Raw genomic sequence first — 12,783 nt, forward strand, 5'->3', positions numbered from 1 at the left:
TTTACCCCTCTTTGTTGAAATATTGTGAGAGGGTCATGGGTGGAAGAATCACACTTTGTATTCTTAGTAGGAATTTCTGTGTCCGTGAGGTTTCTCAGAAGTAACAATGGAGGCCCTCTAGCCATTGTGAGAGTTTTTGAAAACCTAATAGAAATGGGACGTTTCCATGAGGTAAAGCCGTGACTCTTAAAATGTTAAACTTCTTTACTTTTGGCTGGAATTTAATCAACCTGATTAGAAGCCCTGGTTGGCAGCAGATGGGCATGACCAATTCATTATTTTTGAAAATTTCCATTTGTTTTTAGACAGAGAGTCCACGAGGAGAGAAAATAATCAAGTGAATGATCTTGAAGGCTTCTTATAATTGGAGTCTGAGGACTGTGCTGCAATGATGAAGGATGTCCACCAGGTGGCACCAAGAATTTGCTTAGCTGTTGGCTCCCCAGCTAGCGCCTGGAATACTTGAAGCCCATTTAAACTTCTCCCCCGTTGTGAACTATGGCTCATCTGCAGCTGTGCCCTCAGTTCGGGTCCCTGACTTCCCTGCACCCACCCCCTTAATGCTATTGTTTGTTCTCTGTCTTGGCATCTAACCACATTCTGTCTAATTAAAGCTGTGGGTGTTGATTCCTTCTCTAAAAGGAAAGCTTCTTGAGAGCAGGCACCAGCTGCATTCACTTTGAAGCTTATTCCTTTCTGTATAGTTATGTGCTGTATAATGATGTTTCAGTCAATGATGGACCACATATACGACAGTGGTCCCATAACATTAGTACCATATACCCTGGGTATCTAGTAGGCTATAGCATCTAGGTTTGTGTGAGTACACTCTGTGATGGTCGCACAACGACGAAATCGCCTAATGACACATTTCTCAGAATATATCCCCGTCGTTAAAACAGCGCGTGACTGTATTTCCAGCATTGCCTGGCACATGACCTCTGAATTGTTGAATTACCATCTGTTGGTGATCTGTGGACGAATTGTGAACCTCCACCAAGTTCACCTTCAGTATGTTTTTTGCCTTGAAGAGTATCTTTCTTTTCCCAGCTGCGTAGATGGCTTGTTGGCGGGGGTGGGGGTGGAGGTGGGGGTGGATTTTGTGTCTGTAGATTGTGTGGTTTCATAAACTTTAAACTGCACCCTGACCAACCACTTTCACTAACTTCAAAGACAGTTATAGAAATCATTCCTATGGATGGGTCTTCCCTGCAGCCTTGCATTTGGTCTTGGCAGTGGGACCTCCATGCGTGCCAGATAGCGGATGGCTGTGGAGTTCTTAGGCTGTGTGCCATGTATAGGAGCTTGGGACAAGCAGAAAAGAATCTTTTGTAGATCTCATCCCTCTACCTTACCTGAGCTCTCAACAGGACCTCCTGTAGCAGGCAGGTTTGATTAGGAAGTAATGCCTGCTCTTACCAAGGAAGGGCTGGGGAGGAGCAGTAGTACTAAGAGCATACTGTAGTTGGATTGTATTATTTTACCGCAGACCATTAAGGAAATGGATGTTCACTTTTTCTTTTTCAGAAAACAGATAGGGCTTTTAAGCCAATTGGAAGGAAATTTGAAAAGATTTTATAACAATGTTATTTCATTATTACAGCTGACCTATACAGACAACCAACTTGTTTTCAGGCCCCACCCTGACTCTGGCTTCTTCGTTGTGTAGATACCTTTCCATAGTGTTTGATTTGATGACACAGTCAGAAGTTCTGTGTTTGATAGCAGGCCCAAGAGTGTGCAAAACTCTGAGCAAACAGCATTTACATTTACTTAATTTAATTTTAAAAATGAGCCACAGTCTGGGTGATACTGGAGATAGTAGTACCAATGTGGTATGTCTGACTGATTCTCTAAAGGCTGTTTTGCTCCCTAGTGAATTTGATAAACTAAGACCATATTTTTTTTTTCTAGAACTTGGAGTTCCCAAGCTGGCAGTTTTGACCTCTGAATGGTTAGAGTACCAGAAGTTCTGATTATGAGATGAAGAGAAAATGACAGCTTTTCTTGTCCCTTAAAAATCCGAGGACTCACTCATGGCAGTCCCTTATCCTTTGTTTACAAACAGAGCAGAGAATGTGATCCCTGCTCTCTTGGGGATGGCATTATTTTAAAGAATATGGTCAGAATCTACCTGTTAGATGCTCATTTTCTCTGTGAATCTGTATTTTGGTTTATTATTACCTTTGACAGTTGAATTTAAATTCATTGGAATGGGGTGGAGTAGCTTATAAGTGTATTTTCAGAAATGCATCTAAAGTCTTTCAGGAAAAATTTGGGAACTGGCTAGCACAAATTCATATTGCTAATATGGCTGCTTGGTTTCTAGGTGATTGGTGAAGACAATGTGGCAGTCCCCTCACACCTTTATAAGGTGATCCTGGCTCGCAGAAGCCCAGTGTCTGCTGAACCGCTGGCACTAGGTGCTTTTGTGGTGCCCAATGAAGCCATTGGCTTTCAGCCTCAGTTAAGTGAATTCCAAGTGAGCCTTCAGGACCTGGAGAAGTTGTCAGGACTGGTGTTTTTTCCTCATTTGGATAGAACTAGTAATATCAGGAATATCTGCTCTGTAGACACTTGTAAGCTCTTGGATTTCCAGGAATTTACTCTGTACCTGAGCACAAGAAAGATTGAAGGAGCCCGATCGGTACTCAGACTGGAAAAGGTCATGGAAAATTTGAAGAACGCGGGGATTGAACCGGATGATTATTTCATGAATCGCTATGAGAAGAAACTAGAAGAACTCAAAGCTAAGGAGCAGTCAGGAATCCTGGAGAAAAAGCCATCTTAGTTTTTATCTCAGAAGATGTGTGATATCATCTGTAATGAAGCAGGCATGCCCTCTTCAGGCTAATGTATTTCAGTGGCCTTGCTTTAAAGAAATGATGGGATCCTAAATTTAAGGTAAAATTTCTCCCTGAAAGATGAAAGATCTAAAATTTTCTGGTCAGTATTTTATTTGACATGGGAACTAATTATTAAGGAAATTACTACACCTGCAGATGGAGGGCTGATCTTGTGTCAAGTTAACAAGAGGACTGTGTCCACAAGATGACACTGTGTTCGTGTCCCTTTGGATGTATAGTATGTGAAGTGTTTTATTTTTGTGCCTTCAGATTGTATAGTGTGATGTATCTGCTCAGCCTTCTTGGAACCCGATATTGTATGTTTTCTTTCCCTAGCTCCTGAGTTGGTCTTAGAGATAGCTTTTAGAAATCCTCTATGCATTATCCTGTCCACATGTATTATATATATTTGTTTCTTGTTCCTCCTCTCATGGATCTGCTGTTCCTCCACTTCTGTCCTATAGAAGCACTCATAACTATGTTTTCTGCTCACTTAGTGTGTTCTATATACTAACCTCAATGCTTTACATGTATTATCTTACAATGACCGGCTGAGGTAAATACCACTATCCTTATTTTACCCATGAGGAAATTAAGGCTTCGCTATCTTGCCCAACGTTCACCTTTCTAAAGAAGTAACCCACATGGGCCGGCCCCATGGCTTAGCGGTTAAGTGCGCGTGCTCTGCTGCTGGCGGCCCAGGTTTGGATCCCGGGCGCGCACCGACACACTGCTTCTCCGGCCATGCTGAGGCCGCGTCCCACATACAGCAACTAGAAGGATGTGCAGCTATGACATACAACTATCTACTGGGGCTTTGGAGGAAGAAAATAAAATAAATAAAATTAAAAAAAAAAAAAAAAAAAAGTAACCCACAAGGTATGAGGCACGCAGGGCTAAGAGAAGACAGACAGCAGGAGGTAGAGTCAAATCTTTCCTAACACAGACTTCTGACTCAGAAACACACACCTGCATGGGTATCTGTGATCCTGGGGCCTGCTTGGTAAGGGGGGTCTGGTTTCTTATCTGCCATCGAGCCAAAGTGTCCTCTGACTTGAACGCTCCTTAGCTCTTTGGGAAGAAACAATCACAGGTATTTGCAAGTTAGAGGACAATGCTTTGTGGGGTTTATCAGAGCCCCTACTTGCCTCCAAGGATGCAATTCTTTTAGTGACCAGATGGTGCCAAATTGATGTGTTCCTTTTTTCCAGGTGAGCTTTTTGTTCTCAAGATTAAGGAGCCTAAGAAGGGTGTGTGCCCACAGATCCCTGCCCGTGATTTGCTTGCTTTGTGCCTGTTTGTCTACCTGGGGAGCATAGGGCAGGTGGTGCTTTGGGCCAAAGACAGTTATCTCTAGGGGAAACAATTGAGCCAGATCTCTAGATTTGGGTTTACACAGAATCCTTTCATAGGCTATCATAAATATAGGCAGTAAAATGTCTTAAAATAGGGCATAGGAACTTGTCTAAATGTTTCCCATCACTGTTATCTTTCCAAGTGGTATTACAAGAACAGTTTTTGTGGTGTTTTTGTGTTTGTCTCACAGAAATGCCAAGGCTTCAAGACAAAGGTAAGATGATAATGATTGACCTTGTCCTGCTCTTTTATCTGGGTAAAAAAGAAAGAAGTTGGGGGGTCAGAACACAGTAGCCTGATTAATACCATTCTGTTTTATCACACTGTTCCCCATTAGCTTGTGCCAGTCCTTCTCAGGGACAAAGAGACAAAATGTCACTGTGACCAAAAAATCTGTTACTTTCTCTCCTCGTTGGAGAGGTGATGGTGGGGCCTGGGTGTTTCTCCAAGAGCCTGAGGGGGCGGCTCTGTGGGAGAAGTCCTGGGTACCTACTGCCCATCTCTAGAGGCGAGCCCCCATCTTCTTTCCCCCAGGTCTGTCACTGCTCTGTTCTGACCTGAATTTCTAACAGTCTTGGAGTTACTTCCCATGCTTTTCTCACTCCTGCCTCTCTACCTAGATGGTAGAGAATCTTGATTTCTAGATCAATAAATTAAAGTGCCCTATGTTTTCAGTTCCTTTGAAAAATGCTACCTGGTCATTGTGAAAAATAGAGATAACTGCTTGTAATAAAGAAAAAAATGCAGTCTCCCAATCTTTATTTCTGTTTATTTTATTTTGTTTTTTTGGTGAGGAAAATTAGCCCTGTGCTAACATCCTTTGCCAGTCCTCCACTTTTTGCTGAGGAAGATAGGCCCTGGGCTAATATCCGTGCCCCTCTTCCTCTACTTTATATATGGGATGCCGCCACAGCATGCCTTGATGAGTGGTGCGTAGGTTCGTGCCTGGGATCTGAACCTGCAAACCCTGGGCTGCAGAAGCAGAGCGCATAAACTTAACCACTACGCCACTGGGCCAGCCCCCCAATCTTTATTTTTATATGTAAAAGTTTTGTTGGTATATGACAGTGATACTTGAATTGTTGTCTCAACATTTCCGTTGAGTCCTTCCAAAACAGACTTTAAAATGTAAATATTGAGTAGAGCTTAGATCACTTTAGCCTCCCAGAGTGGGATGGCTGATTATTTGGACTCAGATGCAGCAGCTCCCTAGGCCCCTCTCCAGTATCAGGTGTGCCCCTCTGATCAAAGAAGCACCTCATTACCAAACCTGAGCAAATCACCGTCCAGTCGGTCCCTCTCTGAGTCCAGCCAAGTTCTTGGGCTGAGCCTGGGACTCTGCCTTCTGTTCCTTTTACGCTCAGGAAGTCAGTCCCTGGTCTGAGGGGAAGGCTGCTATACAAGAATGGCTGATCTGGGTGGGCTCTGCTGCTGGAAGCCCCCATCTGAGTGAGGGGGCTCATTCCCTAAACTCTCTCCACCCCCAGTGACGTCTTTATTTTCAGACTCCAGGCTCTTTGGTCCCTGGATTGACACTTTCACCAGTATTGTATGCAGCAAAGGTGGACCTCATACAAGTGGCAAAGGTAGAATGGGTGTGCTAGCCGTTTAAATACCTGCTAGCATTTCTGTCCTGGCACCTTGACTTTCAAACAACTGAAAACCTCTGTTCCTCCTTCAGACCTTTGAATAGCTCCCAGCTGGAGAGACATAGTCGAATGTTGACAGAATGGCTTCCTGCAGAGCTGGGCTCAGCCTGCAGCCCTACTCTTGGAATGATCCCGAGTATTGCCATGTCACCTGTGTTCCCTGGCCTCATTCTTGTGAGTACATAAATGTCATTGACATCAACATCACAGATCTGAAACTTCCCATCAGCAGCCCATCCCTAACCCCATCTCTGCACCCAGGGTCTGCTGTTCTGTTCCCTGCTCATGCCTTCACTCCCTCACCCTCTGTGCCCTTCCCCATCCTGGGTCCTCATGGCACACTCCACCTTCCTTCCTGATCCTCATTCTTTATTCATTCTAGTGGAGCTGATCAGGGATGGCCTCACGTTAGGCATGGAATTCCTGCTCCTGCCTGCCTCCATGCCCAGCCTCTCAATAGAGCCTGCTTTTCTGGATGTCATCATTCATGGAGGTGATCCATCAGGGGATCCAGTGCTTCTTTTTCCAGTCCAGCCCACCTCCAGGGACCAACCGTCAGGTCATCAGAGGGTCAAGGAGGATGAACCGCACTTGGATGTGGGCCTGTATAATTTGGGGCAGTGGGGATGTGGTGGTAGATGGGCCTCTCTTTCATGTTCCTGAACATGCCACCATGGCGTAGGGTCTGGTTTGCCCCTGAGTGCACAGTACCTCTAGGGGTCACTGTGGCCTAATGCCACACTGCAAGACTCCGAATCTCAGCTGTGACCACGCCCCAACACAACCTCCAGCTTTTGTAAGCCGCAAAGGACATAGTCCGCATCAGACGTCAGGCTCCAGGCTCTTGAAGTGTGGTTTTTTTTTTTGTAATTATTTATTTATTTATTTATTTATTTTTCTCCCAAAGCCCCAGTAGACAGTTGTATGTCATAGCTGCACATCCTTCTAGTTGCTGCATGTGGGACACAGCCCCCGCATCGCCGGAGAAGCAGTGCGCCGGTGCGCACCCGGGATCCGAACCCCGGGCCAACAGTAGTGGAGCGTGCGCACTCAACCGCTAAGCCACTGGGCCGGCCCTCCAGGCTCTTGGATTGATGGAACAGCAGAGGTTATCTTGTCCCATGGGCCTCATGTTTGGCTCACATCAGAATAACCTAGGTAGCTTAATTTTTCCCCCCCAATTTTATTTTGAAAAATTTCAAACCTATGGAAAAGTTGAAAGAAGAGTACAATGAATGTACTCCCCCTCAATATTTTTATTTGCTGTCTCTTTTTTTCTCGAACCACATAAAAGCAACTCATTGTTTTTAAAAAAGTGAGTTATAGACATGCCCCTTCACTTTTTAGTGCTTTGGCCTGTATCACCTGAGAATAAAGCCATTACCCTATATTTCCAAAATAATAATATCCCATCTAAGAAAATTATCAAGAATTCAGTATCATGTAATAAAAATCTCTATTAAAACTTGCTTAGGTGTTCCCAGAATATCTTTTATACTTTTTTTTAAAAATCCAGGTTTTAATCAAGATTCATATATTGTATTTTGTTCTTATGTCTAGTCTCTCTTCATCTAGAACAATCTGCTTGGTAAGCTTCCAAAAAATATATATTCTCCAACCCCACCCTTGAAGATTTTGATTCAGTAGGTCTGATGTGAGGCTGGAATCTATATTTTTTAAACTAATAACACTAGTGATTCTATTGATTAACCAGGATTTGGAACCAGACCACGCCCTACTTTGCCCTCACTCTCCCACAACACATGTTCCCTAGACAGGAGTCCTCTGGCAAGAAGGTGGTCTTTGAGCTTGTGAATATCAAGGGAGAACTTTGTTCCATCCCTTCAGGCCCCCAGGTACCCAATTTCCTTTATAATAGAGCTTCATAAAATTAAGCTGAAACCTTCCCTATAACTCCGACCCATCAATGACAGGCCCTGACTGCCATTCCAGGCTACATAGAACTGGCTGGCACCTGCTTTCACCTGATAGTCCTTTAGAGATAGGAAGCTCATAAAGGCATCAGGGCATCTCACTGCACGCTCAGGAGCTTGTGGATTTCACATCCTTCACCATCATGACTTTATGTGCTCTCGTGGTGTGGCGGCCACGTCTGGGCAAAGCGTTCAGGATGTGGTGATAGCAGTGCTGAATTGAGTCGGGGGATTGACCTTGTTCTGGACACTCCACTTTTCTCACTGGTTCATGTGGAACTTGCTCCAACTAACTGCTCCAGGTCTTTTTCACATGATCTACTGTCAAATCACTTCCCCATCATGTGCTGACATAGTCAATTTTTGGAACACAAATGTGGGATTATGTGTATGCCCAACTGTTAAGATTTGATTTTATTATAGTTTCTACCCATCTTCATAGGAGTTCACATTCTTGATGATCCTGATTTGGCCATCTGACATGTTAGCTATGCCTTGAGATTGCAGATCGGATAAACAAGGCTTCAACGTGTCCGTTAAAAACATTGAATGTCTGAGACAGAGCTAAGCAAGATCCCTTTGTTAAAAAATTCATTTCGCATGGCAACCTGCTTCACACACCCAAAAAATTTCATGTGATAATGTGCTTTGATATTTTCTAAGTTCAATTCTGTTTCTCTAAAAAGAAAAAACAGCCCTAAATTGATTGCACAATGCAGAAATAGGTCTTCATCACAATATGCCTGTGTCACTCTGGGACAGGGAGAGTGCTTGTTGCATGTCTGGGTCCACATAGCATAGCTGGACCAGTGCTTTGAACACCTGCAGTACGTAGGGAGGCACACTTGGGTCCCCATGCCTTCTTGCCACTTACCAGCTGGGCAGCCTCGGGCAACTGACTTCTTACTTCTGAATCAGTTTCCTCTTCTGGGAACAGTTGAGAATGACCAGCAAGATTGTTTGAGTATTGAATAACATATACAGTTTGGCAAGCCCTTAATAAATGGTAGCCAGTTCCTGTGAATTCTTGGGAATGATTATCGGTGACTACCAAAGACAGTCTTTAAATCCCCCTAGAATTCATATGTTGAAACATAATCCCCAATGTGATGGTATTAGGAGGTGGGGCCTTTTGGAGATGATTAGTTCTGCCCTCAAGAATGGATTAGTGTCCTTGTAAAAGACACCCCAGAGAGTTCCTTTGCCCCTTCTGTCATGTGAGGACACTGCAGAAAGGTGGCCGAACCAGAAAATGGGCCCTCACCAGACACTGAATCTGCCAGCACCTTGATCTTGGACTTCTCAACCTCCAGAACTGTGAGAAATACATTTATGCTGTTTTTAAGCCACCCAGTCTGTGGTATTTTGTTATAGCAGCCCAAACTGACGAAGATGGTGACTGATGGTCATCTTGTCCTGAGAAGGAGATGGAGAGAGCCTGACCGTAGCATAGTGCTAAGCTCTACACCAGGACCAGGTGGAAACAATTCTGTCTCTCCCCAATCCTAAGACTGTATAATGTGTTGCTACTAACCTTTTGACCATGTCAGTGCTTTGCAGTTTACAAAGTGCTTTCACATCAGATCTTATTCAGTCCACCATTTGAATCGCTGCTATTCATCTCATCTCACAAATGAGGAGACAAACTCCAGGACTTTATGACTTAGAAGGTTTCCTGGCTCCCAGTCTAATTGCCCTCCACTCCCCAAGGTTGTTGCAGTTATTTTAATTTGCTTTGTAATTCAGTCATTCATGCATTTACTCATCTTAACCTTACAAGGCCCTGCTGACTTCCTGGAGGCAGGGAAATAATGGAGTTGACTCCTTTCTGGGGCCTCCAGAGGGTTCTGTAAATAGTACTTGCTCAAAAAATGTTTTGGAGTTACCAACAAGTCAGAAAAGTTGAGCTTATCCTGCTGGAGTCCCAGTGTGCTCATTGTCCCTGTGAGGGACCCAAGAAAGGTGCGGACTAGGGCCCGGCTGGGGGGTCAGTCCCGCTACGGGGACCAGTTAGACCAGCTGAGGACAGCTGGTCCTCATGGGGGAGGCGTCTCAGAGGAGGCAGGAAGGCACATGCATTGGTCTGTAAGTGTCCTCCCATAGCCCTGGCTATGTACTTGTAGGCAGGCCCATGTGAGTAGAGCGGAGCAGGGGTCCTGTGTCTCAGATAACACCCAGGGCACTGAGCACTGCTTCCAGCACGCTTGAGTTCCCAGGGCACTTTCCCTAGGGCACCCTTCATCAGGCTGTGCAGGGTCTGGTCTCTGGTCTGAGGCAGCCCACCCTGGTGGGAAGATGGGAGCAAGGAGATGGCCGTCAGAGTGTGCTGAGCAGGGGCTCTTGTGTGTTTGGCCCTGGGAGAAACAGAGCTAAAATTAGATCTTCCAGCTGTGTGCAGGTGTGGAACTCCGCCCCCTCCCCTACCCCCAAGCGGGATCTTGGATTTATTTCTGTTCTCTCCCCACTTAACCCCAGTTCCTCCACAGGCACAAGATGAACTGTCCTGCCTCTGGTGATACCAGGGGTCCTTTCCACCCAAATGACCCCTAAGGCTGTGGGTGTGGGGACAGTGGCAGGCAGTAGCCTTGAGTTTGCTGAGCATCCCCAGCACCTCCAAGGCCTCGGCACAGCTGGGGCCCAACTGGCTCCTTTGTAGGCCACCAGGCAGGACAAATGTTTTAGATCCCTACCACCACCCACAATGGGCTCCTGCCTGCTCCCACTGGCCTCCTGATTTATGGGCTTTGTGCCCCCCTCACCTCTCTGCCCTCCCTGCCCACCATTTCAGAGGGAACATTTGACCCCTTGCCATCTTGCCATTCAGACACTGGCAGAGACCTTGGATCTCATCCAAGGTCAGTGGAGCCCAGGACAATATGATGTTTTTGTGCCCTTTCTCCCTCCATGAGGCTGACACTTGAATAGACTGGCACTCCTCAGGGATGAATGTGCCCCTCACTCCCCCTTCACTATGGCCCTGGGACTCTGCCTCAGGGGTCCCCAGACTGAGCCTGAGACCTTTACATCCTCTGGTCCAGGGTTAGATCTTAGCTCGGGCTCCTGTGTACTTACAATATGATTTTAGGTAAGTGGCATCTCCTTACTCCTAGTTTCCCTATCTGTAAAATGAGGGTTGGGCTAGACAGTCTCCAGGGTCCCTCCCTGTTTGGTGTCTTTTAACTATCCAGGGCAGGGTGTTCCTTCCAGAAAGGCAGCCTGCAGAGGTGGTTTGCCAGGGAGGCATTCTGGAGAAGGCCGGAGGCTGCAGGGGATAAGTGGGCTGAGGGGCCTCTGAGGAGGTGTGAATGAAGGAGGCAGAGCAGGCCGGTGTGGACAGCCCTGTCCCAGCCCTATCTCCCGTCCGTGACACCCTCTCCACACCCCAGCCCTGATAAGCAGGTGTGAGCCACGGCTGTCTTGTGACAGGCCCTTCAGCGGGGAGGGGATGGCGGGGGTCCACTCCACTTCTGAATTCAGATGTCAGCATCTTCCTCCCCCACCCCTATTTCCCACCCAGACTGGACAGGCCCAACCAACTCAGCATCCTTCTGACACTCAGCTCCTGGCTTTGAGACTTTGCCCATGAGGGCTTAGCCTTCTTAGGGATGGTGGGGAGCAAACCTCCCTCAGTCCTTTCTGGCAAAGTTCTGAGGAGGAGTATGGCCACCCCCCCGCCCCCAACCTCTGTTCCTGAAGTGACTGTGGTGCTGGGGCCTTTCATGCCCACTGCTTATCACGGGGTACACCTCAAGGCTGGTCCTCTTGTCTCCTCTCCTCACCCCATCTCCTCCAGTCCCTGTGGCCATCAGCTTTCAGTCATCCTCACCTCTGGCTTTGGGGCCATTGTTTGGTCTGGGCCCACCTTCTTTCCTCTAAGGCCCCAGCCACTGTTCACCATAAGGCCAAAGCCAGAAACCCCTAGTTTCTGGGTTTGTGGTCATAGGGGTAGGGGGAGCAGAGAAGACTGGGAGGAAGTTTGGAGAGTTTGGAGTTCTAGACAAGGGGGAGGGGAAGACAAATAGGGCTGGGCCAGAGGCTACAGGAAACCTGGGGAGGAAGGTCTTTGCCCAGACCTCCAAGCCTAAGGCACTGAACTCAGCTTTCTTCTACCGTCTCAGTCTCTTGTCTGTGTTCAGATCTGAAGATAATTTTGATTCTCAGGCTGCAACCGTTCTGCACCAAGCAGCCCATTCGAGGGTGTTTGGGTGTAAGAGTGTGCTCATCCTCTGTGTGTTCCCGTCCATGGGACCATTCTCAGCCTCTGCACAGCTTATGAGGCAACAGAGTGTGCTGGCTAAGAGCACGGACTCTGAAGCCTGGGAGATAGACCTGGAGTCAAATCCCAGCTCTGCCATCTTATCAGGTAGGGGGGCATGGGCAAGTTTCTTAACTGTTCTGTGCCTCGGTTTCTCCATCTGTAAATGAAGATGACAGTGTGGATGATAGTACCATATACCTTGTAAGATTGTTGTAAGTGTTAAAAGACTTAATAGATGTATTTGAACAGTCCCTGGCACAGAGTAAGCACCGTGTAATTGTTGGCTATTATTTTTATTTATGTAAATTTTATTTTAATGTAATTTCTAACTTACAGAAAAGTTGCAATTCCCATACATCCTTTATGCAGATGCACCAATTATTTATATTTTGCCAATTTATTTTATAATTCTCTCTCTCTCTATATGTGTGTGTATAATATACTCTATATTCTATATGTATGTATACACATACACACACTTTTTTTTTCTGAATCACTTAAGAGTAAATTGAAGACATCATGCTTTTTTACTCCTAAATACTTCCATGTGTATTGGTAAGAACAAGGATAGTCTTTTATAAAACCACAATACGGTTTTCAAAATCGGGAAATTTAACATTAATATAATACTGTTATCTAATCCGCAGTCCATATTGAAATTGCATTGATTGCCTCAATCATGTCTCCTTTATGTCTATTTTTTTCTCCTGTTCCAGGGTCACCTGTTGCATTTAGTTGTC

General features: G+C 45.8%; 1 protein-coding gene across 4 annotated transcripts in view; it reads left to right on the forward strand.

Moving 5' to 3' along the window:
* The window catches only part of EXOG (exo/endonuclease G), a 36,128-nt gene extending 28,808 nt beyond the window's left edge, over positions 1-7,320 (forward strand). Inside the window, exons 6-7 of one of the 4 annotated variants that reach the window (XR_015552198.1) lie at positions 2,330-6,025; positions 6,234-7,320. Coding sequence is in view for 1 of the 4 variants with exons in the window: in XM_004419519.3 (XP_004419576.2) it covers positions 2,330-2,791 (462 nt within the window). In the remaining 3 variants the exon portion in view is untranslated. Of the gene's footprint in view, positions 1-2,329 lie in introns of all 4 variants that reach the window. The other 3 variants (XR_015552199.1, XR_015552200.1, XM_004419519.3) reach the window with 3 other exon arrangements.
* The last annotated feature ends 5,463 nt before the right edge of the window (positions 7,321-12,783 follow it).

The sequence above is a fragment of the Ceratotherium simum genome, chromosome 5 (genome assembly GCF_057802395.1).
Source record: "Ceratotherium simum simum isolate JZ-2026a chromosome 5, ASM5780239v1, whole genome shotgun sequence".
Taxonomy (NCBI): Eukaryota; Metazoa; Chordata; class Mammalia; order Perissodactyla; family Rhinocerotidae; genus Ceratotherium; species Ceratotherium simum.